At 37.8% G+C, this 22,244-nt stretch overlaps 2 protein-coding genes across 2 annotated transcripts; both read right to left on the bottom strand.

Moving 5' to 3' along the window:
• Positions 1–7,755: 7,755 nt before the first annotated feature.
• Positions 7,756–8,949, bottom strand: LOC140163791 (growth hormone secretagogue receptor type 1-like). The gene has a single exon (XM_072187106.1). It carries the CDS (start codon positions 8,947–8,949, stop codon positions 7,756–7,758), a length of 1,194 nt encoding a protein of 397 aa, XP_072043207.1.
• A 1,706-nt stretch (positions 8,950–10,655) lies between these two features.
• Positions 10,656–12,499, bottom strand: LOC140163792 (uncharacterized). The gene is made up of 2 exons (XM_072187107.1): positions 12,342–12,499; positions 10,656–11,304 (listed from the first exon to the last, which is right to left on the bottom strand). The coding sequence occupies exons 1-2, from the start codon at positions 12,497–12,499 to the stop codon at positions 10,656–10,658; spliced, it is 807 nt and encodes a 268-aa protein (XP_072043208.1).
• Positions 12,500–22,244: the final 9,745 nt, after the last annotated feature.

The raw sequence follows: 22,244 nt of genomic DNA on the forward strand, positions 1-22,244 counted from the left end.
AATTAGTTTGATCTTTCGATCGACCATCGATCGATGCCTGGTCGATTCATATTATTTATATGAATCTTTGCCTGTAGGCCCCTATTGATATTGACCAATATATACGGTATTTAGCATTAATTCGAGTTGATAGTTCATTAATAACAAGCATCGAAGCAGCATCGACGGTCTATCCAAAGATCGAACAGATCTGGTGCCTTAGTCAGGTGTATACTGGCAATGCATGCCAAATTTTGATAGGCCTATCAAATTTGTTATTATTAGCATTATTTTTGTGAGAAAATCCCAAGATAGGAAAAGACCACATTGCTATTCGACTTGCTTTTCACATCGTGTCAGTACAGTGTGCGTTGTGTCTATAATATTTGGTATTAAAATTTGTATGAAGTAATCCTAAGACCGGAAAGACCACACTGCTATCAGACTTGCTTACACAGTGAATGGGGTGTGTATATGCCCGTGTCCAAGTATTATTTTTATTTGCATTGTTTTTGTAAGGAAATTTAAAGATAGGAAAGACCACACTGCTATAGGCAAGTCATGTGTTTATTGATATTGGACCAATCAAAACGAAAAATGAAAAAAGCTATATGAGAGGCGAGAGAGCAATAAAGAACGAGTTTTAACTATATATTAAAGCATTAAATAATGATGACATATTCCTTTACGATGCATCATTTGTCATTTTACAAACACATTAACGTAAATGTACTCAGCCGGATGTTATATACGTAAACATTTATGGTAATGGGAATAATACCTCCCTATACAAATGCTAAGAGGTGAAACGCTTCTAGACTCATTCTCTGCAATTATCTTTCCGTGGAGTAATAACTAGCTGGACGCAATAAGCTTTTTGCTTTGCCTTTAAATAATTTTACAACGTTACTTTAAATTAAACTGAATATACAAGGAATAGCATTTATACAAGGCCTTTAGATATCCTTTTTTTTTTAATTTTCAATTGCGGAATGGTCAATATTCATTACGATTATTGTAGGGCCATGTTGGTAGCCGATGATTTTAGCCATTCTTAAAGTTCGTGTTGTCGAGTTAAAGTTCATTTAGCAAACTAATATTATTATACCGGTATATTAATTATACACTGCAAAAAGCGTGTTTAGGAATTAAACAGTTTTCTTGCACCACGTTTCTGAACATGTTTGATTCCTGAACCCCTAGTTTTGAACCGCTGTCCGCACACCCTCGTCAAGCCGAGTGCCCCCCCCCCCCGGATGGAGCAGTTAGTCAGGGCTGGCTGCCACTACACTGCAAAAAGCGTGTTTAGAATTAAATGCTTTTCTTGCACCACGTTTCTAAACATGTTTGATTCCTAAACACCGATGTTAAATACCAAGACATGTGTTAAATTCCTAAACACAGCCCATCAAATTCCTAAACATGTGTAGCATTTAAACATGTTTGAAAACGTGGTGCAAGATAGTGTTTTGAAAAGTGTTTAATTCCTGAACACGCTTTTTGTAGTGTCACGGTATTTAACAGCAGACAAATGAAGTAAAGACGTAAGCATTACTGGTAATATACAGTACACAAAAGAATTAAGGTACCAGTTATGTTCACCCCTAAACAAAGACATCTTATGAATTTAAATTGGGGAATTAGTCATGGGAAGGAAGAGCGAGGTACCAGATTTGGAGTCCCAAGGGATGAGGGAATGAACGGAAATGGGAATGACAATCTCTAAATGAACAAGGTGAAACAGAAATTACGTATCATAGAATTTATTATGAATTTACGTTAAACTGATCAAAATACAAAGTGTATGAATTAATATAAAACCTTACCAGAGTTACATCACATAAGTAGTATAATTTAATATGAATCACGTGCAAGACATGATGACATTAGAATCGTCATCATGTTACCAGTCTAACTATTCATCGTGAACCAAAGTTGAGTAGATGTGCATCAGTCGCAAGGCTAGCAAGGAGTGACGAATTTATTAACGGAGAAACAAATCATTGGTTCACTCAGTGCAATTGATGCACGGAATCGGATATAAAAACGTTCACTTGATGAATGGTTATTCATGGCTTTCTGCCCTATGATCAATAATCAATTATTGACTGAATTATCGTCACAACAGACAAATCAAAATCAAAATTGATTTAAGGTTTGACATTATTTTAAAGTGTTGCGATTTGGTAGTTCACAGCATCTTGCGAATGGTAGTCAGCTTTGGCAAAAATCGCACTGCTCATTTCATAGCGAGTGTTTAGAAGAATTCAATATCACAGATATACTTTTGTAGGTCATGTGGTTCCTGAGTTATGTTGTAGGAGAGCTGAAACACCTGCAACACTTACATAAACATGATAAACGATAAATCAAGCAAGGTTTTAAAGTATATGGTTTGTAGAATGAACTTTTGCAAAACATTAAAGTGTTATTTTCGATAATATATTGATTTACATAATGAAAATCTTCCTTGCGTTTTTGGATAATCGTGCCTTTATTTCTTAAACGATTTCAACGAATGAAGTGTTAAATCCGAGCTTAAAGATGCAGCTATTGGCTGCTGGTTCCAATTATAACATAAATTATTATAACTGGTACCTTAATTCTTTTGCGCACTGTACTATGTTGAATTATATTAAATAAATCTAATACATACATTAAATGTTTGCAACAATGGATGAGATTTTCCATATAATGAAAACCAGAAGAAAACTTGGAACAAAGTAGACGATTACAATATCGAAAATAAAGTTTCTGTAACCTGTAAAGTGTGCTGAGGCTTGTGGATCAACGTCTAGGCGTTGTGCCTGTGCGTAGCGCACTATAAATCACTGCGCGTTTTTTTTCTTTCTTTTTTTAAATAATAATATTCAACTTTGAAAAGACTCCAGGGCCAAGAATTGCGTTGATGACGTCATAATGTTTTATCTTGATCTTGGCTTTCAGTTTGCTTTTCTGAGTGGCAATAGTTCTTTACATAATATATTGTGTTATCTATATTGCCACCAATTTAATACACCAAATACCTAAGCCCATCAGGTACTGGACCCAGTGGCGTAGCTAGGGATTGTGGTGTCCGGGGCTAGGATGCATAATCATGATAATGGTGCCATCCCTCCCCCATTCTTGAAATAATTGCGCGCGGCAAAAAAATTGCACAAACACGACTTTAATTAATTTTAAAGTTGAATTTTGGCCTTAAATTATTGATCTTTCAGAATGACTATTTGTGCTGAAAAGCGCGCGAAAATTTTACCGCTTGGAGGGGCGCAGAATTTTTTTCCACCATCATTTCGGCACCCCCCCAATGTGGCGCATGCTCCGATGAAACCGTTAACGTTGGTGTGGTGGGACATATCCCGTAAGTTGCCGTAACCATGGTAACTGTTAGTGATAAAAAGGACAATAGGTGCTAGCAACCTAAAATGTATAATTTCATTTGTTTTCACAACTTTTAAACATTTTTGACAATTTTCAACACTTTTTTCTTTGATACTTCTTTTTACCGCCCTTCCTTTTTGCGCATGATAGCTGTATATTGGTCAGTTTTTCTTTGAAAATACCTGAGTGCCCCACTTTTTTTTATCACTGGTCATGCATTTTACCCCAAATTCAGGTGGGACAAATGACCTTTTTCACTCTATAGTTGGGATATTTCGCAAAGTAAAACCAATACCGAACTTTCAAAAGCTTTCATATGACACCTCAACCAACTTTCTGTGATGTTTTATTGCAGATCTACTTTTTTTCACGATTTGCACAAATTAAATATGCAAATTAGGTAATTAATATGCATACAATTTGAAGTCGTCATATTTTTTGAGTACTTTGTGATAAACTTATTATTTCCCTAAAGATATATTAATATTCCTGCCATGTTTTTATAAAAATGTTGTCAATTGATCTTTTCGGTAAATCCCATAAGCCTTTGCGAGTAGGCCTACACCTGAGATGTCGTCATTTCACGTCAGTACGCGTTAAGCTGAATTTATACTCGATCGCCGAGCGATGCGATTAATCGCTTTTGAAAAAGCGATTTGCAATCGCCGAATTTTGCGATGCATCGCCCGTCGCTTTTGCATTTATACTTATCACGGCGATAGCGATTGCAGACGACAATTAAAATATTCTAAATGCCACAAAATACATTTTTAAAACATGAGTTGCTGTCAATAATTATTGCTTTGAATTAATTTATCACCAAAAGTTAAAAATCGAGAAAGGTAAATTAATTAATAGCAAAATAATAGATCCAGTTGGTTGTATATGATTGGTTGACGCATTCACGTGTCAAGCGATATCGCTGGGAAGTTGAGATTTCTTCAACTTGCAAAAGCGACGTCGTTTTTGCCTCCGCGATTTGAATAGACCCTCCCTCGGGTCCGTGGAGAACGACTGGTAATGTAGATTACATAGCATTAAAAATCAACCCAGTCGGAATCAGCGCTCAATGGACTTTCGCGTTCACTTATAATACGAGTATATTTCTATATTACTGCATGGTTGACTGTGGTGGGTGTAATTAGTGGCGTCGATTTGTGGATGAAGAGGAATGGGTTTTGGCATTGAAGAAAATAAGGGGGAGTTGGCATTTTTTTCATAGGGCATTACGTAATTATTTATTGTTACATTATCCGAGATGGAACCGAACCGAGACTGGGGCCAGTCTACGATTTGAATCGATTGATCGGCTTGACGCTCTGGAAATGTAAGTAAACATTGAGCATGCGTGAAAATCGCTTTTCTGCAAAAGCGATCGAGTATAAATTCAGCTTTAGGCCGATGCGCACATCGTTTAGCGTACACCGTGGTTACTACTCATTGCAAGCCGGCGTGACGTCAAATGACGACATCTCAGGTGTACTCGCAAAGGGTTATGGGATTTACCGAAAAGGTCAATCCCTCTCCTTGAATATCAAACCATTAAGTCTGCAGAAATAGTATAGCAGTTCATTCTTTGTAAGGGACCGATCGTTATTTACGGCAGGGGGAATGGGTGTTTTGGCAAAATATCGACAAAAATTTCGCGTTCCCCCCTCGCGTTCGCTCAAAATTTTCGCGTTCCCCCTTGTTTTCCCAATTTTCTCCATTTAAAATTTAACAATCCCCCTCCTGGTTCAACTAAAATTTCAGGTTCCCCCTCAAGACCACAAAAAATTTCGTGTTCCCCCTAAATTTACCCATTCCCCTGCCATAAATAACGATCGCTCCCTAATGTGTATTTTAAAGAGGAAGCCCCGCCAGAGTAGTTCTTGGATATGTTATTCAGGAGAGTGTTTGGTCACTAGCAAGCAAAAAACATTGGTGTTATCGTAGGTTTCTAATAACAAAAATAATTTAGAGACTCAAATTTGATATTTTCCGCGCGCAATTTGATTCAGTCAGTGCAATTTGATTTTTGGTGCACTCAATTCACCAATTTTCGTAGCAAAATATAATGGTTTATAATATAAGCGAGAATGAAAAGTCTTGATTATATAGAGGTAATGTTTATCCTGCACCAATAAAGTTATTGTTCCCAGTTTTAATACAATTCAATGCAATTTTAATTTATTTAAATGTAAACATCGTGACTCAAATGCCAAATGTTTATTTCTTCAGCATTGTTCAGTGACATTAAATTGATCATGTATTCTCATTATGAAATCTTAGTTGAAGGTCGTCGACCATTATTTTGTTAGTGGGAGTGGGAGATGGTGACCTAAATAAAAATTACCTTTAAAAGGGAATGTCGATTTCAAGGTAATTTCCGACTAGCCATTTTATGTCGCTAGCTGGATGACCAGTTCAAACCCGCCAAATTGGGCTACCAAATCGCGGGTTTTGGTAATCCTGTGAGCAAATAGACACAGAGTCGTTTTGCATACTGCAGTTACTGTCCGTTTTCCTATACACAATACACAGTGCTACAATACACAATACACGCGTGACCCCTACAAATGATGTATGTTGGGAGAATGGACACTTGCCTAGTTAACATCACTGTGTGAAAAATAACCAGCCAATATTTTATTTATTCTCCAAAACTTCTAGCAAATATATTTCTCTAACATGACCTAAAATTACAGCTAGGTTAGATGTTCAGAAATGGTCGCACTTTTGTAAAATATGAGTGAGGGCAAGGCATAGCTAGCCAACTCCCCGTGTTATTTGAATGGAGATTTGACCGAAAATATTGGTATCGGACCGCTCACTTCTGAAGGATGCCACAAAAAACCGGTAAAAGCTACATTTAAATTATTCTAAATAGGTTCTAGAAAATAAAGTTTTGTAACATGTCCTAAATTTTTAGCTAATTTAGGTGTTTGGAGAGGGTCGTACTTTTGTGTTTTAGGAAGGACATGTAAACGACAGATAACACCAAAAATATGAAGAAATTGTTTCCAGACCGTGTTAAGTCAAAAATCATTATGTTGCTCATTTTCAAGAATGCTGGTTTACAAAAAGCACGACATTGTCTGATTTCGTGAACAAAGCCACACATAACATTGTTTCCTTTCGTTTCCTTTATAATCGGTTACCCAACTGAAGCTATGAATACCAGCTTTATTGCGATATCGCACATGAAAACAGTCACTTGTGCACAACCAGAGAAGATCCGATTTAATCAGTTGAGCTGTTTCAATGAGTGTTATCTTGGTTTAATAGCTTTTAATGGGGTTAAGTCCTGCAAAGGTCGAGATGAATTCTACTGTAGACATGACTGCATCATGGACCACCCGGCCAAATCGACAAAAATCGACACCGCATGTCGAATCTTATGTGGGTCAACTATTTGGGAACTGTGGTTGAACGTCTTGGTAAGATCGAGGTTGGGAATGCAGCTACAGATCTGTGAACATTATGACAGTAACACCATGACACCATCAAATAAACTATACTCAATAAAGTTACATCTCACGGCCGACCCCTCTTTCAACGCGTCCGGCAAGGTTCGCAGAACTGGCATAGTAAATATTGTTCGCGGGCAACTCAGCACAAACCTCCACGTGGTGACAGATATGAGTAACGCTTGGGCAATGACGAACAGGTTTGGATGCGAGGAAGTCAGCTAGCGGAGGATCGTGTAAAGTTTTGGCCACGTTCTAGCCCTTCCTCGGCTGACCCAGCCTGGTGTGGCTCTGAAAAGACACCGTTTGGTTTTTAAACCCGTCTGCAAGGAAATCAAATGAAAACCACCGTACGAGTATATACAAGAAGATACAGATTCAACATAGCATCAAGCTGAAATTTAAGGAAATAACTAAGATGCAGTGAAGCATAACGTTTTGTGTTTGAACGAACTTATCCAGTTGAAATTTGACAAAGGAGTGAGTACTGGTGTAAATAACCATTCGAGTTGAAAGCGCCATTTAAATCTACAAAAACAAAGCAAAATCTCTTTCATCGCTGTCACAGAGTACCTAATTCATTTACATTTAAAAGGGCATTATTGTTGTACATACTAACGTATAAGTTTAATGACTAATCACAATTAATTGGTGAATAACGTCCATGTATTGTAAACATAAAATGTAACTTAAATCTCTATCTCTAATTTACCAATCAGAGGCAATGTTATATCGGCAGGTAGTGCTAGTGCTCAGGGTTTAACAGGTACTATAACCATGATCACAGATCTATACGATATTATCAAAGCAGGGACCCGTTTAACGCAGACTGATCCTAAATACCCTTAACCCTAAACCTAAATCAAACTTAAAATTGATCGTAACTCATTTTAAATAGGTTTCCAGGATTAATACTTTAATCTACACAGTTACAGCAAAGTATTCGTTACAGTCTCAACCTATTGTCTCGAAGTATGCTCGAAGTATTACTCGTAATCTGCTTGTCTTGAGATACACATGATGCACGACAACAACCAAATGCCTTCATCAAAGCCCTCCGATATCTTGGGTTAACGATATTGTATATGACAGGATTAATCGAAGCATTGATACAATTCAAAATCGTTGATATCCAGAACAAAATCGAACTCTGATCACTTGTCAGAAGATCGAGTCTGCCATCACTTAGATTCTCAAAAACTCTCTGAAGCTGGTAAAATTGAAATGGCGTCAAGCATAAAAAGAAAGCCGTAGCGTTGAGAACCAGCATGCGTGCAACTTGAGAGTTAACCTTCTGTATTTTACTCTGTATCTGGGATTCCTGCTGCATAGTTTCACTTACATCTTTGCGTTTCATTAAAGCCTGAATAATCAGCGTGTAGAATACAACATTGGCGCAGAATGTGATAAGAAAACAGACCACTTGTAAAATTATTGGATAATTCTTAAAAATCGGCGAAATTGACTCGCACCGATACAACACTCTTGGTAAATTATGGTACTGCGATCGATCGGGCCATAGTACATCAATACACTCTGCACGAATAGCGTCAGGGGCCATGGAAGCAGAAATCGCAAATGCGAGAAGCCATGTAATACTGACCATCTTAGCCGTGCGTTTCTTACTATTAAAATATCTGTACTTTAGTGGGTGACAAATAGCTAAGTACCTTTCATAACTCACCAAATTTACTATGCCGTTGGAGGCAAAATAGGCGAGGTACACAGAGCCATCCATCAAGATACAACCTGCGTCTTGATTGAATGGATTTGTGAACACATATGGCGAATAAGCCATTGTCCAGATGAAGCGAACACCGACGAAGATGATGAAGCAAAGATCCGCTATGGAAAGATTCGCCAGATACGCATTGGTAATGGTTCTCATGCTCTTCACACGTGCCAAAGTGAAGAGAAAAGAGAGGTTGCCAAGAAGCCCGAAGGTCAGGATAAGTGGTACGATATATGTGGTAAGAATACGCACAGCTTTCGGGTAAAACAGTAGATCAGCAATCACCGTGTCAGGTACATATATTAAGTTAATGGTCGACGCACAGCCGGTGTCACCAAAAACGGCAGTTTCTCCATCTGGGGTGCCTGGGTAATCTACAGTTGTATCAGAATTGTTAAATGTATTCATGGTCGAAAAGAGCAAGATTGGTTATACCCCAGTATGAATTATTATAGTATATTAACACGAATATTTTAAAGCGGTCAATGTTTCAGTATTCGTATAAGTTGTGCAAGAAACGGCAGACACATCGCACGAAATCAAGCTGTTTGCTTCCTGAAACGGATGACGGTAGTATTTGTAATATATTTATTTACAAATTGGCCCATGCGCATCTATAGTGGTTCAGATCATTGCGTTATGAATTTAGAAATTCAGATCAAGTGCTGATTTATTGCATAAAACACGTATTAACACTGTATAGGTATGGTAGGTGTATAGCTGCATTTATACCCAGTTAATGTATGTATCACTATGTATCACTAAAGAGTAATAGCGCCGTCCTTGTTATGAATTAACTAATTAATTGTTATTATAAAGGGCATATATATTGCTCGGACAACAACATATCATTGGCAAGCTAATAATTATTATGAGGACAATGAAAATGACTCCTTTTTTGAGAAAATAAGTCGTTTAAAATTGATATTCCGCAAAAACCAAATGTAAGCGGTGAGTTCCTTTAAACGATGTGATGTCATGAAATGAAGTGTGCCAACTTTGAGAGAATGGACTGTCAACACTCTCAATGCACAGAACGTATACTGTTTTTGTTATCAGAAAAAAACTCTGAATCAAGTATTACAAATTTAAAGGGCATATATATTGCTCGGACAACATCATATCATTGGCAAGCTAATATTATGAGGACCATGAAAATTTTAATGGTTTTTAAACATATGGATAAAATCAGCCGCTTCTTTTTGATATATTATTAAATTGTGATATTACAATTCATATGTATATCAATATCATAAGAAATATTTGGACTAAAAAATAAAAAATATTTTGAGCTTAGAATTTCAGCGTAATCAATCTGAGACTATATTCAGGTATACTACTCAGTGATCAATATTGTATTTATTATGCAAATAAACAATTTCAATGAGCTGGTAGCTATAACCTTTGTTGACCATTGATGGTCGCGCATTTTATACATGAATCATAGATCATCTCGATGATCTATGCATGAATGAACATGAAAAGAGCTCTTGGCTCATCGTGAACATAGGCATGATAGGGGAACGGCGGGTAATCCCACTCTTAATATTAGTATGGTTTATTCTATCTTACGTTGTTTTAATGTGTAGTAATGGGCTTAAATGAAAGGATGTTCGGGATTACCCCACTCTCCCCTATAGTATCCGCTGCATTTACTTGCGTCATCAGCCCGCTGCCTTGAAAATTAATTTCGCTTCGAACGGGGGAAGGACACGTACGAGCCCGAACTTTACCAACACAATTTCTCTTTTTTTTCAGGAGAAATAGGCATAAAAAATTGCAACGAGTGTCAACTTGTAATGTAGTAATTATTCTCTTCGAATGGAGTTAAACTTGAATTAAAGTTTTAACTTCAACACTACACTATTTTTCGCTCACCTGGAACGTTTTCACTAGTCCGACTAGCGTCTTCAGCAGATGGTGATGCTGTGTTGATATCTTGTCTACAATCGGGATATCTCTCACTAATGACGTCATATGATTGACAGAATGACGTCATAGGATGTTACAATGTAGCGCCGCCCCCGGGCATCAGCAAGTTATCCCAAATAGGATCTATTTCTAGTCCTTGGTCACGATTTAGTCTCGGTTTTTGAGTCCTTATTTGGATGGCTTCAAGAATTCTCCCGTTCGAGCACCTTAACGTTTCCCCAATCAATCTGGTGACCTTTAAATCTCACTACATGTTCTCTGACCGCTGATTTAGAGCTGCCGGCAGTAGACTTGTGTTCACTAAGCCTTTTCTCAAGTTTCCTGGCAGACTCGCCGATATAACTCGCGTCACAATCAGCACAGTCAATTTGATACACAATCCCAGATTGTTTAACAGGTTCTGTCTTGTCTTTAGGGGCTACAAGTGCACTCCTCGGTGTATTTTGAGGTTTGAAGGTGGTTGAAACTCCCGCAGTCCTGAACGCTCTGCGTAGCTTCTCAGAAAGACCTTCTATGTAAGGTAAGGTGACAAAACCTTTGTTAGCTGTTTCTGTGTCACGGTTCTGAGAAGAACTGTCTTTTTCTTTGGGCTGACCACGAAAGAAAGTCCAGTCTTGGTAACCGCAGTTCTTTAGCGCGTTCTTCACATGAGCAATCTCCTCTGCTTTATCTGCCGGGTCTGTGACGACGGTTTCCGCACGGTGGAGTAGCGTTCTAACAACGCTGAGCTTGTGCTCCAGTGGATGATGAGAGGAAAAGTTCAAATATTGCTCTGTGTGAGTAGGTTTTCTATAAACCTTGACTTTAAGAGTTCCGTCCGGCTGGCGATCCCTGGCGATAAACCAAAGTATCAAGGAAAGGAAGTTTACCGTCTTCCTCTTCCTCCCGCGTAAATTTGATGTTAGGATCAATGTTATTGATATGATCGGTAAATTCCTCGATATGCACAGTTTTTATGACCACGAAGGTATCATCCACATATCTCTTCCAAACACGCGGCGGGTGGGGGGGGGGGGCAGATGTTAGTGCCTGGCTTTCAAAATATTCCATATAGGCGTCAGCGGAAAGCGGACTGCAAGAACTTCCCAAGTTAAAACTTTAATTCATTTTATCTACCACTACGTATGAATATCCACTCGGAGTTAAACTTGTTTTTGCAATAGATATGCCCTTTAAGTGCGTGTGTTGCGGATCATTTAGGTATCTTTTCAATTAATAAAGTAAGGTCTGGACTTCTGGTCACAGATCCAACAGAAATGAAGTACTTACTCGATACATTTCAGTTCATATCAGGAACCTTGTTCATTATAGTGTTCTAGAATCTAGATGTCGGCAGCTCCTGGTGAATTCAGTCGTTGTGTACCCTACGTCAAGGGCCTTTCCTAGAGGATGTCAAGAGCCTCAGTTTCAAAGCATATAGATTCTCGGCCGCTATGAAGCCTCACTGCACCTTTCGCAACATGCTAGTACATCCCAAAGAAAAACGGGATCCCCCTCCAAACACATGAATCCAACTACAAAATACCCGGCAATAGATGGCATTAAGACTTACATAGGCGAATCGGGCCGCAACTTCAAAACAAGATTGTCTGAACACAAAACTGAAGCCGATAAAATAAGTGCCAACAATTTCACCAGATCTCAAAGACAATCATCCACATCCATAAATCAGCAATACCTGAGCACCGCAGCTAGCAACCATGTAATCAGGTGGAGTCCAAAATCATCGATAAAGAGGTGAACAAAACCAGGTGTTGGTTTAAGAAGCCATTTGGATCAGGAGCCTGGGCAAAACACTATGAATAAGGACGAGGGGCGTACAAATTGGACAGAATTTACGACCAGGTCATTTCAAAACGGTAACCTACAAAAGCGCCGACGTCATCACATCCACCAAGGACTGCCGACATCTAGAAACACCACAGTCATTGCAGAGTGCAAGGTTCTTGATAGGATCTGAAATATATCGTTCGAGTACTTCATTTCCGATCTGTTTATAGATACGTTTGTGAAGGTTGTCATTCATCCAGGTATAATAAATATTAAATTGGAATATAATCTAATCAGCTGGACTCACTTTTATTTTCAGAGGCTACGGTATCGCACCTTACCCTAGGTGCATCTTCAGGTCGTCTGATGATCTGCCGGCAAAAATGTCATTGACCTGTGACAAGGTGGTGTTGCCAGAGCCTGTCGTTGACCTTGAGTCGAACTTCTTAGGAATGTTCTTGATGACAGAATCATGTAGGCCCCCACCAAGTTGTGGCGCAAATTACCTCCCTGGTTAAGTGAAGGTTGGTTGTTCTTTCGTAGATCGCTTCTTTGACGCCCCTTTCGAACCACCTGCGTTCTCTGTCCAAAATCACCACATTTTTGTTGTCGAAGGTGTGATTTGTGGTATCAAAATGGCGGGCCAAATGGGTATAAACTGCTGAACCCCCGCAACTATAGTACTAGCACGACTGTGTTGGTACATGCGTTTGGATAAGGTGTGTTTGGTTTCACCTATATACAAGTCCTGGCAATCAGAGTCCTTGCATTGAATGGCATAGACTATGTTGATCTGTTTGTCCTTAGGTTTGCTTGTCTGTCTGTCTCAAGGTGTTAGTTGGTTGGTTCAATTGAACGAGACAGGGAACCGATGTTTTTCCGACGATTCTGCGAATTTTCTCCGACAGATCAGACACGTAGGGTATGGTGATATTCCTTCACTCAACAGACGTGTCGTCGCTTCGCGAATCGCGAGGGTTCGGTTCTTTGGAAGTTTTGTTAACTGGCAGAGCTTTGTGAAAGGTCCATTGGCGATACCCGCACACACCCAGGGATCGATACAAAGGGATGGGCATCCTAGTATTACGTAACAAACCGGAAGATGTAGTTAAGTCTAGACAATAGGCGGATTAGCGGCCATTTTGTCTTCTACATGATTTTATTCACGTGTCCTTATACTTTAGTACACAAGTATATAAGTTAACAGGTTTACAATTTTAAAATTATATTTTGTGTATACAATATATTCTGTAGTAAATCGATCAAATGACGGTGATTGTTCAGGTATTATATGCTTGATAGAATTAAATTGTCTGACCAGCTAGTATTCTCCTCCACTGTCATTGTGATTCCAGTCACTCCACGTACCGTGTTGCGAAGGTGGAGGAGACTAGCTGTATTAACGGAAACGGAAGGGGTTAAAAATGATGTAGTTTAAGTCGAACAATAGCGTGACGTAGTTTCCGGCATTGTTCCTATGCACTTTCACCCTCCTGACACACCCAGCGCTGATTTGAGGTGATTGTGTTCATCTTCCTTCAAGGTTTCATTCGAAGAGATGGTGCAGGGGCGTAGCCAGCTTTCTTGGTCAGGGGTGGCAAAATAAAATTTCGAGGGCACAGACGAAAAATAAATTGCATCATACCGGTACATAACCGTTTTTGTTTTTAGAGAGACTGTACATGACAAAAATGTTTGTATTTCAAATACAAACATTTTTGTCAGTGACACTATTTTCGCCCATGATTGGGATAAAAGGGACTTAATTGTGACAATGTGCGCGCGCAGCGAGCAAATATTTTGTATTTTGCACTATTTTGGTCCATGATTTGGATGAATTTTGGTGAAAAAGGGGCTCCTTGCCCTTTTTCTTTTCCTTTGCCCTCCGGATTTTCTCTTTTTTTTTTTTGTCAGAGGGGCACTTTTTTCTTTCATTTTTTGTCAGGGGTGGCACTCTGCCCCCCTTGCCCCCCTGCTGGCTACGCTACTGAGATGGTGTCCGCTCTGTGAAACAGTGTGCGAATAACTCCCAGCTTTCAGATCATCAGACGGCCTGAAGGCAATTTAACGCCTGAACGCCTATTGGAATGGGCAATTACAAGCATCATTCCGTAACGCGAAGTTTGCATATGCAAATTAGGGTCGTTTGGAAAAGTTTCTCCCACCTTAATCTTTCACTTACCCCTAATAGTTTCCATTATACTATTCACCTACCTAATTAGCTGCTGCATTAAAAAGAATTCATGTGCAAACTTCGCGTTGTGGAATGATGGTTCTTGGATTTCAAATATCAATGTACATATACCAATGTACCTTAATGCTCTGCGTGCTAGCCATGCGCTTCAACGGAAAAAGTGCAAGTTTTGAAATATTTTCTCAAAATATCAAGAGCTATCTTAAGAACTACTGAACCAATACTAGGCTTGTTTGTACTCATTTTAATGCATTTTTCATGCTGATTCCACATATGGTCATGAAAATTTACATTTCTGAAATTTTTGAATTTGAAGAGAGTTAAAACACTGAATCTATTTCACAAAATATCATAACATATCGCAAATATCGGAGTAATTTTTCATAAACCTCTATACACTCCATCCAAAATGATCAAATTACTACCCGGTACATATGCAATATCAATACTGATTCAACACAATTTATGCATTTTGTCAACAACCGTGTCAGTTTTTAACTAACTTTGCAATAAACATTGCAACTTCACTCAATTATATGACATTATCAAAATGTGTTACATGTATCACATGCAAATAATACTTTAAAAACGTGTCACATCAACGATGCATCACATTAAACACAACAAATTTCAAAAATGTATCGCATTAAATATGACAAATTTTTTTAAATGTGCCACACCATAAGTTTATCACATTAAATAAATGACAAAGCCCTTAAATTGTATCACAAAGATGTATCACATTGAGCTCTGCCTGTTTTACAAAAATGCGATATTTTTGAAATTTCCCTAAAATATGAAGCAAAATTTTAATAATTATGACAATTTTGCCGAAAATTTGCCACTGTTACTCTTTAGACGGAGCGACACCATTCATTAACATTATTAATTGTGTGTGATAACCAAATCCTACAGTGCTAATGTGTTTTATGCAATAAATCATCGATGACATTTGAAAATGGTGATTTGAATTTCTAAATTCATCGTGTAATCCATCTGAAAAATATGCGCATGGGCCAATATGTAAATATATAATATGCTATGCGATGAAGCAAAATCAGTCTGCAGAACTCGGAAATATTAAATTTTCAGTTTCATGCTATTTCTTTTTCTTGGCACGGTTTGGTGGTTTTGACCCGTGCCTACACTTTTAGTCATATTTGCTTTTTGCTATTTGCTAACTGACTAGCGGCGTCGCCCGTCTCATCTCATCTCAGGAAGCAAACAGCTTGATTTCGTGCGATGTGTCAGCCGTTTCTAACACAAATCCGAATACTGACAATTTTGAAATATTAACCGCTTTAAAATATTCGTGTTAATATACTATAATATCCTGGAGTATAAGCAATCTTGCTCTTTTCGACCATGAATATATTTAACAATTCTGATACAACTGTAGATTACACAGGCACCCCAGATGGAGAAACTGCCGTTTTTGGTGACACTGGCTGTGCGGCGACCATTAACTTAATATATGTACCTGACAATGTCATTGCTGATCTACTGATTTACTCGGAATCAGTGCGTATTCTTACCACATATATCGTACCACTTATCCTGGCCTTCGGGCTTCTTGGCAACCTCTCTTTTCTCTTCACTTTGGCACGTGTGAAGAGCATGAGAACCATCACCAATGCGTATCTAGCGAATCTTTCCATAGCGGATCTTTGCTTCATCATCTTCGTCGGTGTTCGCTTCATCTGGACAATGGCTTATTCGCCATATGTGTTCACAAATCCATTCAATCAAGACGCAGGTTGTATCTTGATGGATGGCTCTGTGTACCTCGCTTACTTTGCCTCCAACGGTATAGTAAATTTGGTGAGCTATGAAAGGTACTTAGCTATTTGTCACCCACTTACGCACATATCTTTTAATAGTAAGAAACGCACGGCTAAGATGGTTGGTATCACATGGCTAGTCGCATTTGCGCTTGCTGCTTCCATGGCCCCTGACGCTATTCGTGCAGAGTGTATTGATGTACTATGGCCCGATCGACCAAAGTACCATAATTTACCAAGAGTGTTGTATCAGTGTGCGTCAATTTCGCCGATTTTTAAGAATTATCCAATAATTTTACAAGTGGTCTGTTTTCTTATCACATTCTGCACCAATGTTGTGTTCTACACGCTGATTATTCAGACTTTAATGAAACGCAAAGATGTAAGTGAAACTATGCAGCAGCAATCCCAGATACAGAGTAAGATGCTTAAGGTTAACTCTCAAGTTGCACGCATGTTGGTTCTCAACGCTACGGCTTTCTTTTGATGCTTGACGCCATTTCAATTTTACCAGCTTCACGGACTTTTTAAAAATCTAAGTGATGGCAGACTCGATCTTCTGACAAGTGATCAAAGTTCAATTTTGATATGGATAGCAACGATTTTGAATTGTATCAATGCTTCGATTAATCCTGTCATATACAATATCGTTAACCCAAGATATCGGAGGGCTTTGATGGAGGCGTTTGGTTGTTGTCGTGTATCTCAACACAAGCGGAATACGAGTAATTCTTAATCGGTTGAGACTGTGTAGATTAAAGTATCAATCCTGGAAACCGATATAAAATGAGTTACTATACCAATCTAATGTTTGATTTAGGTTTAGGGTTGATAATATCATATTATTGCGATTGGTATTTGACCAGCAAGTAGTTCTATTCTCGACAAAGCTGTTGTCGACAATATTGTCGACAAAGCAATTTTCCTGATTGTCGACAAACATGGACCAATTGTCGGCAAAAAACTAATCATTAAAATTATTAGAGATAAGCTTTAGATAAGCTTAACATCGCCATTATTTACCATGGAATAGCTATTACTTCTAGGTGTTAACTATGACAATTCTACTCGACAACAGCCCTATACAACCACTCCCAACGCAACAAAAAACACTCTACCTCATTGGTTAAAAACCAATCGCTATCGCTTAGCGATGTAGTATAAATGTAGCTTTACGCTAGAGACTCCTCAATTAATTTGCCATATTTTACCAACTAAATGGTTTTGCTAAAAAGTAAGGTAATTAGGTAATGCCTCATTAAACCATACTCTGGTCAAAACATGCTTCAAATGTGACACCTCTAACCAACTGTTACCTTAAACTTTACATTCGATTAGAAAATGTAATCAAAACTCGACCAATAACTCAGTAATATAAATATGTTGGAGTGTTATCAAAATAAAACGCGTTGTAGTGTTTTTCGTTAACTACGCCTTTTACAGACTTGACATTTTGTATGGAATATTTCTTCACGAAGTGCCAAGACTAATCTGAAAGGGGCCTGTATAAACCGTACGGGTTAAATATTTATTTGGGTGTGTCGGGAGATGGTGTCAAATTATTTTTGATAGAAAGTGTGCTTTCCGTGACTTTACATTATCATGATTATGGTGCTCATAATGTAGTGCATTTTGGCGGATTTAGGGAGGCTGAATTTCAACGCCGATTTGGATTATTGCTTTCATTACAAGAAAGATAGTTTTTATTATCAACATTATTTTTAAGAAAAAGATATTTTGGCAATCAATATTATGAAATCAATATCAACTGGCATCTAACATAAACATACAGGCCCTATGTCCAGGGCCAAATTATAAACATTTAATAATCTTTTTTTGCGTTTTAAAACATCAAAACTACGATCTTTTAATAAAGCGATTTCTTGGTTTCCATTTTACAGACGCTTGAATAAAACAACACTAATCTTGCTAATAAATTACTTTAAACTTTTAGCTGTAGGGCTGAGAAGTAAAAGATTATAAGGAATCTTTTAATATTATCAATTTGTCTTCAAATGTAAAGCTATTCAAGCGTCATGCAGGAACGGGGAATATGAAGGAAATACACGAGTTACCCTGGGGGAAATGTTATTATTACAAAACTAGCGGGACACCCGCGCTATGCGCGGGTCCCCGCTAGGTGAGTAATGTGAGCGTTCACTAAAACAGGAGGAATTACTGAACAGGTAGAATCATTGAAAAGGTAAATTTATTTATCTGAATGACCCTCTTTAAGCCTACGTTTCCATTTTAACTTCTTTCTTTCTCTTCAGTTTTTTTCTACATGGGGCAATTTTGTTCCATTTAAAAAAAAATTCTGCTGCTCGACGGCGGGAGTTCTGATATGTTGACACGTCGGTTGGCATAGCCAGTAGGCAGGCCTACATAGCAACTGATATTATTTGTATATTATTTATTATTTATTTATTTTGGCTTTCTTCCTTCCTCCCGTATCCTTACGATTTTTTTTACTAATACTGAGGGGAATGTTGGGGGTATCTATGTATGTGTATAAACGCTCCGTCAGTTTCGATCCCGTTTCCATAATCCCGTTATCATAATCCCGTGACCCGTCCATGTACCTTTTTGTCCTTTATTTTTCCTTCTTTCCGTATTACCACCATGTCCACTGGTCTCTGGCTCGCAAGTCGTGTGGCTCTGCGCCGTTTACGCGCGCATTGGCGTAGTGCGCATTACGCGCTGCCGGCCAGCTGCAGTGACGCGTAGGCTGTCAACCGATTTTCATAACAAAAAACCCGTTTTTACCCATATTTTCACTGTTTTTGCAGCCAATTCTTAACCGTTTTCAACCAAATTTTCGCATTACCGTCTCGGTATATTCCCCGATCTCCCGTATGAATTTGGCGACATTTGGATCGAAACTGACGGAGCCTTTATATTACATGCAAGATACATAGATACAACATTCCCCTATTTATAGTAAGATGCCTGTAATGTCCGATTCTCATAATTATTGTACTGCTTTCGGTAATCAATAGCTAAACACGCGAGGTTAAAGCCATATTATAACATTTCTGTAAAAATAGATTAGTATTTGAAGAGCTTATTTCCAAACCGTGTTAACAGATTCACTTTGGAGAAAATCAGGAATTTTCATTATGGCAATGAAATAAAGTTCGATTTCTATAAAATTACAGTGTAGTGAAGGTGACATATATAGGACCATAAAAACATGTTAAGTTAAAATCTACAGACTTTTGATTTTTTTTAATGAATTAATTTGTTTTAAAAATAGCATGGACTTAACACGTTTTGACACAAAACGCAATTTCTGGCATGGACTTAACACATTTTGACACAAAACACAGCATCTGTAATGCAGAACTAACCATATTTTTCTCAAACTAGTCTTAAAAGATAACAAATTTATTAAAAACATACAAAATGTGATTCTCTCTACTATAAAACACAATTTTGCCACAAAACACCTTGCATCTCGAACCCCCTCCTCCCAACCGTTTTTTACCCAAATTCGATGTTTAAAATAGTTCAAAATTCATACTGAGTTGTATTGCATTTCTCAGAATTGAATAAACATCATTTCACTGACTATAAGTGATGACCCGAAATACACACTTGTTTTATCAGATTATCAGTTATCACAATTCCCCCCTCCCCATGCTGCCACCCTAATCTCATATTGATAGACGTAAGTTTTTAAGTCATTAAGTCCTAAGGTTTTTTTTATACCTTTAACTTTAAAATAATACCTTGAATTTAGTAGCACATTTTGATAATCATACAAAATAATAATATCAAAAACTAACTCTACCACCATCCTCTAACATTAATTCTACCATCACAAACTCTCCATCTCCCCCTTCCCACCCTTTTCATGTCTTTCGGAGGTATCTATCAAATATTTAAGAAATCCCATACAAACTAGGCCTGCTAATTATTAAAAAACAACAACAACAAAAAAACAACTTTTTATGCAGACCAAATTCAGGTATACTAGTCTCAGGACCAAACAAGAAGACGCAAAGCAAGGCAATGTTATCAATCATGCAGAACTTGGGCGATTAACTATTGGAAGCCCTATGCCATGCTACTTGCCTACAAGCTGCCCACAAGGGCCATTGTTCGTGGACTTAACACAGTTTGCTACCAAACTGGATTGGACTTAACACGTTTTGGGAAAAAATCGATACTTTGTGTGTCAATATTTCGGGACTTGACTAATTTTGGAAAAAAACACACACATTGCTGGATAGCCCTAGTTACACACTACCCATTTTCATCAAAATCTCAATTTTGCAGGTGGGTGGACTTAACACGGTTTGGAAATAAGCTCTTCATTTATTTTCTATAAAATGTTAGCTTTTACTGTCAGATATGTCCCCTTTTAATTTTGAGCCGAACAAGTGAGGTAAATCATAGAAAATTGGAATTTACCTATAGCGCCCATGCATGTTACTCCTGCGGTTGTAATACGGTACGATGTGTGTATGTATGTGTAGGCCTATCCCGCACGCCGTGTACGTACTGTGCATACGTGTTCGACTAATATTTCCATCGTAATAATAAAACGCCCGTTCCATCGTTTTATTCAAAATCTCGGATTTTGACAAAACTACAGCACCTAAAGTCTTGATTTTTGCAGAGTATCTTTATTGACTACAGTACATTACAATCGTGTAAAAACCAGAATTTAAACTTTTTTTGAGGGCGTTCTCCTCAGCAAATGTTATAATAATTATGGCTTTAAGTCTCTATCTGGACTGATATAGATCTAGACTGACAAGATACTCCCAAACATGTACATAAATGTTGGTAACTTCAAAACCCGGCTTCAAAAGCTTTCAAAAAGGGCCTACGTTGGATAATGCTCACTAGACCTTGGATTAGGCTAACAGAGTAACTGTTTTTGAATATCTAAAGCCGTGTTCACACTGTCGGACTTTTAAGTCACTTATTAAAAGTCGTTTATTACCGGTAATATTAAGTAAATATTACTGGTTGTAAGACACCTATTACCGGTAATAACTCACTTAAGTCCGACCGTGTGAACACGACTTTTGTTATATTATGCTTCACTGAATTAATTCGAGATTAATTAATTATTGGTTCCAACTTTAATTTCAAATGTCGCGCAAATGTATAATATTTAATTTTGTGTTTCACACGTTTTGTTTATTATAACGATTTTGCATATTCAAATCCATATTGGAAGAGCTAAAACGATCTTGAAATTAGCTATTTTAGCCATACGATTTTTAAATCGATTAAAAAAAAAAATCTGCATTGTGTAAGTCGATCATTTCTACCAAAATTAAAACTCTTAGACATGAATGCATGGGCTTAACATCAAAATATTGGAAGAAGGTCTTATTTTCGAGAAAATCGCTTGTATAGGGTGTCGCAACCCCCTAAAATCCCATGTCCCAAATGGGGGGGGGGGGGGCAACAAACTTTTGATGCTGATATCTTTATTGGATAATGTCAGCAGCGTAAAAACACAGGGAATTACAAATTATTTCTTGTCTCTTGTCTATAGACTAAATTAACGGCAACGTAAATTGCGGAGAAAAAACACAGACAAGAAAAATAATATGGAAAAAATGAAATGCCTATCTTTCATAAGATGATACAGATAACGCCTTAGGCTTATACATTTGGGAAGAAAATGGATATCTGACTTGTTTCGGTGCTGGGAAAATATCATAGTGACTTTGTTTTGTGTACTTTTTGACATTATCTTGCTTCAACTTGGCCCGTACTGTGTTATAAGTTTACTTTTTGACAAGGATATATGTTGTTTTATGATTTCTTTTGTAAGAATGTAATTTTCTACGAACAATCAAGGCATACGTGATGATGTTCTTTTTTTTTTTATTGTGTGTTTTTAAAGGTCTGTCGACCTTTCAGCATTTTTTTTGTTGCGAGAAAGTGGTCACAAACATATTGTTGCAATTTTTGACAACTTGTCAGTTTTCAATCAATAACCAAATCACACAATCCCACAGCACTCATCAACACCACCACAAGAAAAAGTTTGCGAGCCA

This window comes from Amphiura filiformis, chromosome 11 (genome assembly GCF_039555335.1).
Source record: "Amphiura filiformis chromosome 11, Afil_fr2py, whole genome shotgun sequence".
NCBI lineage: Eukaryota > Metazoa > Echinodermata > Ophiuroidea > Amphilepidida > Amphiuridae > Amphiura > Amphiura filiformis.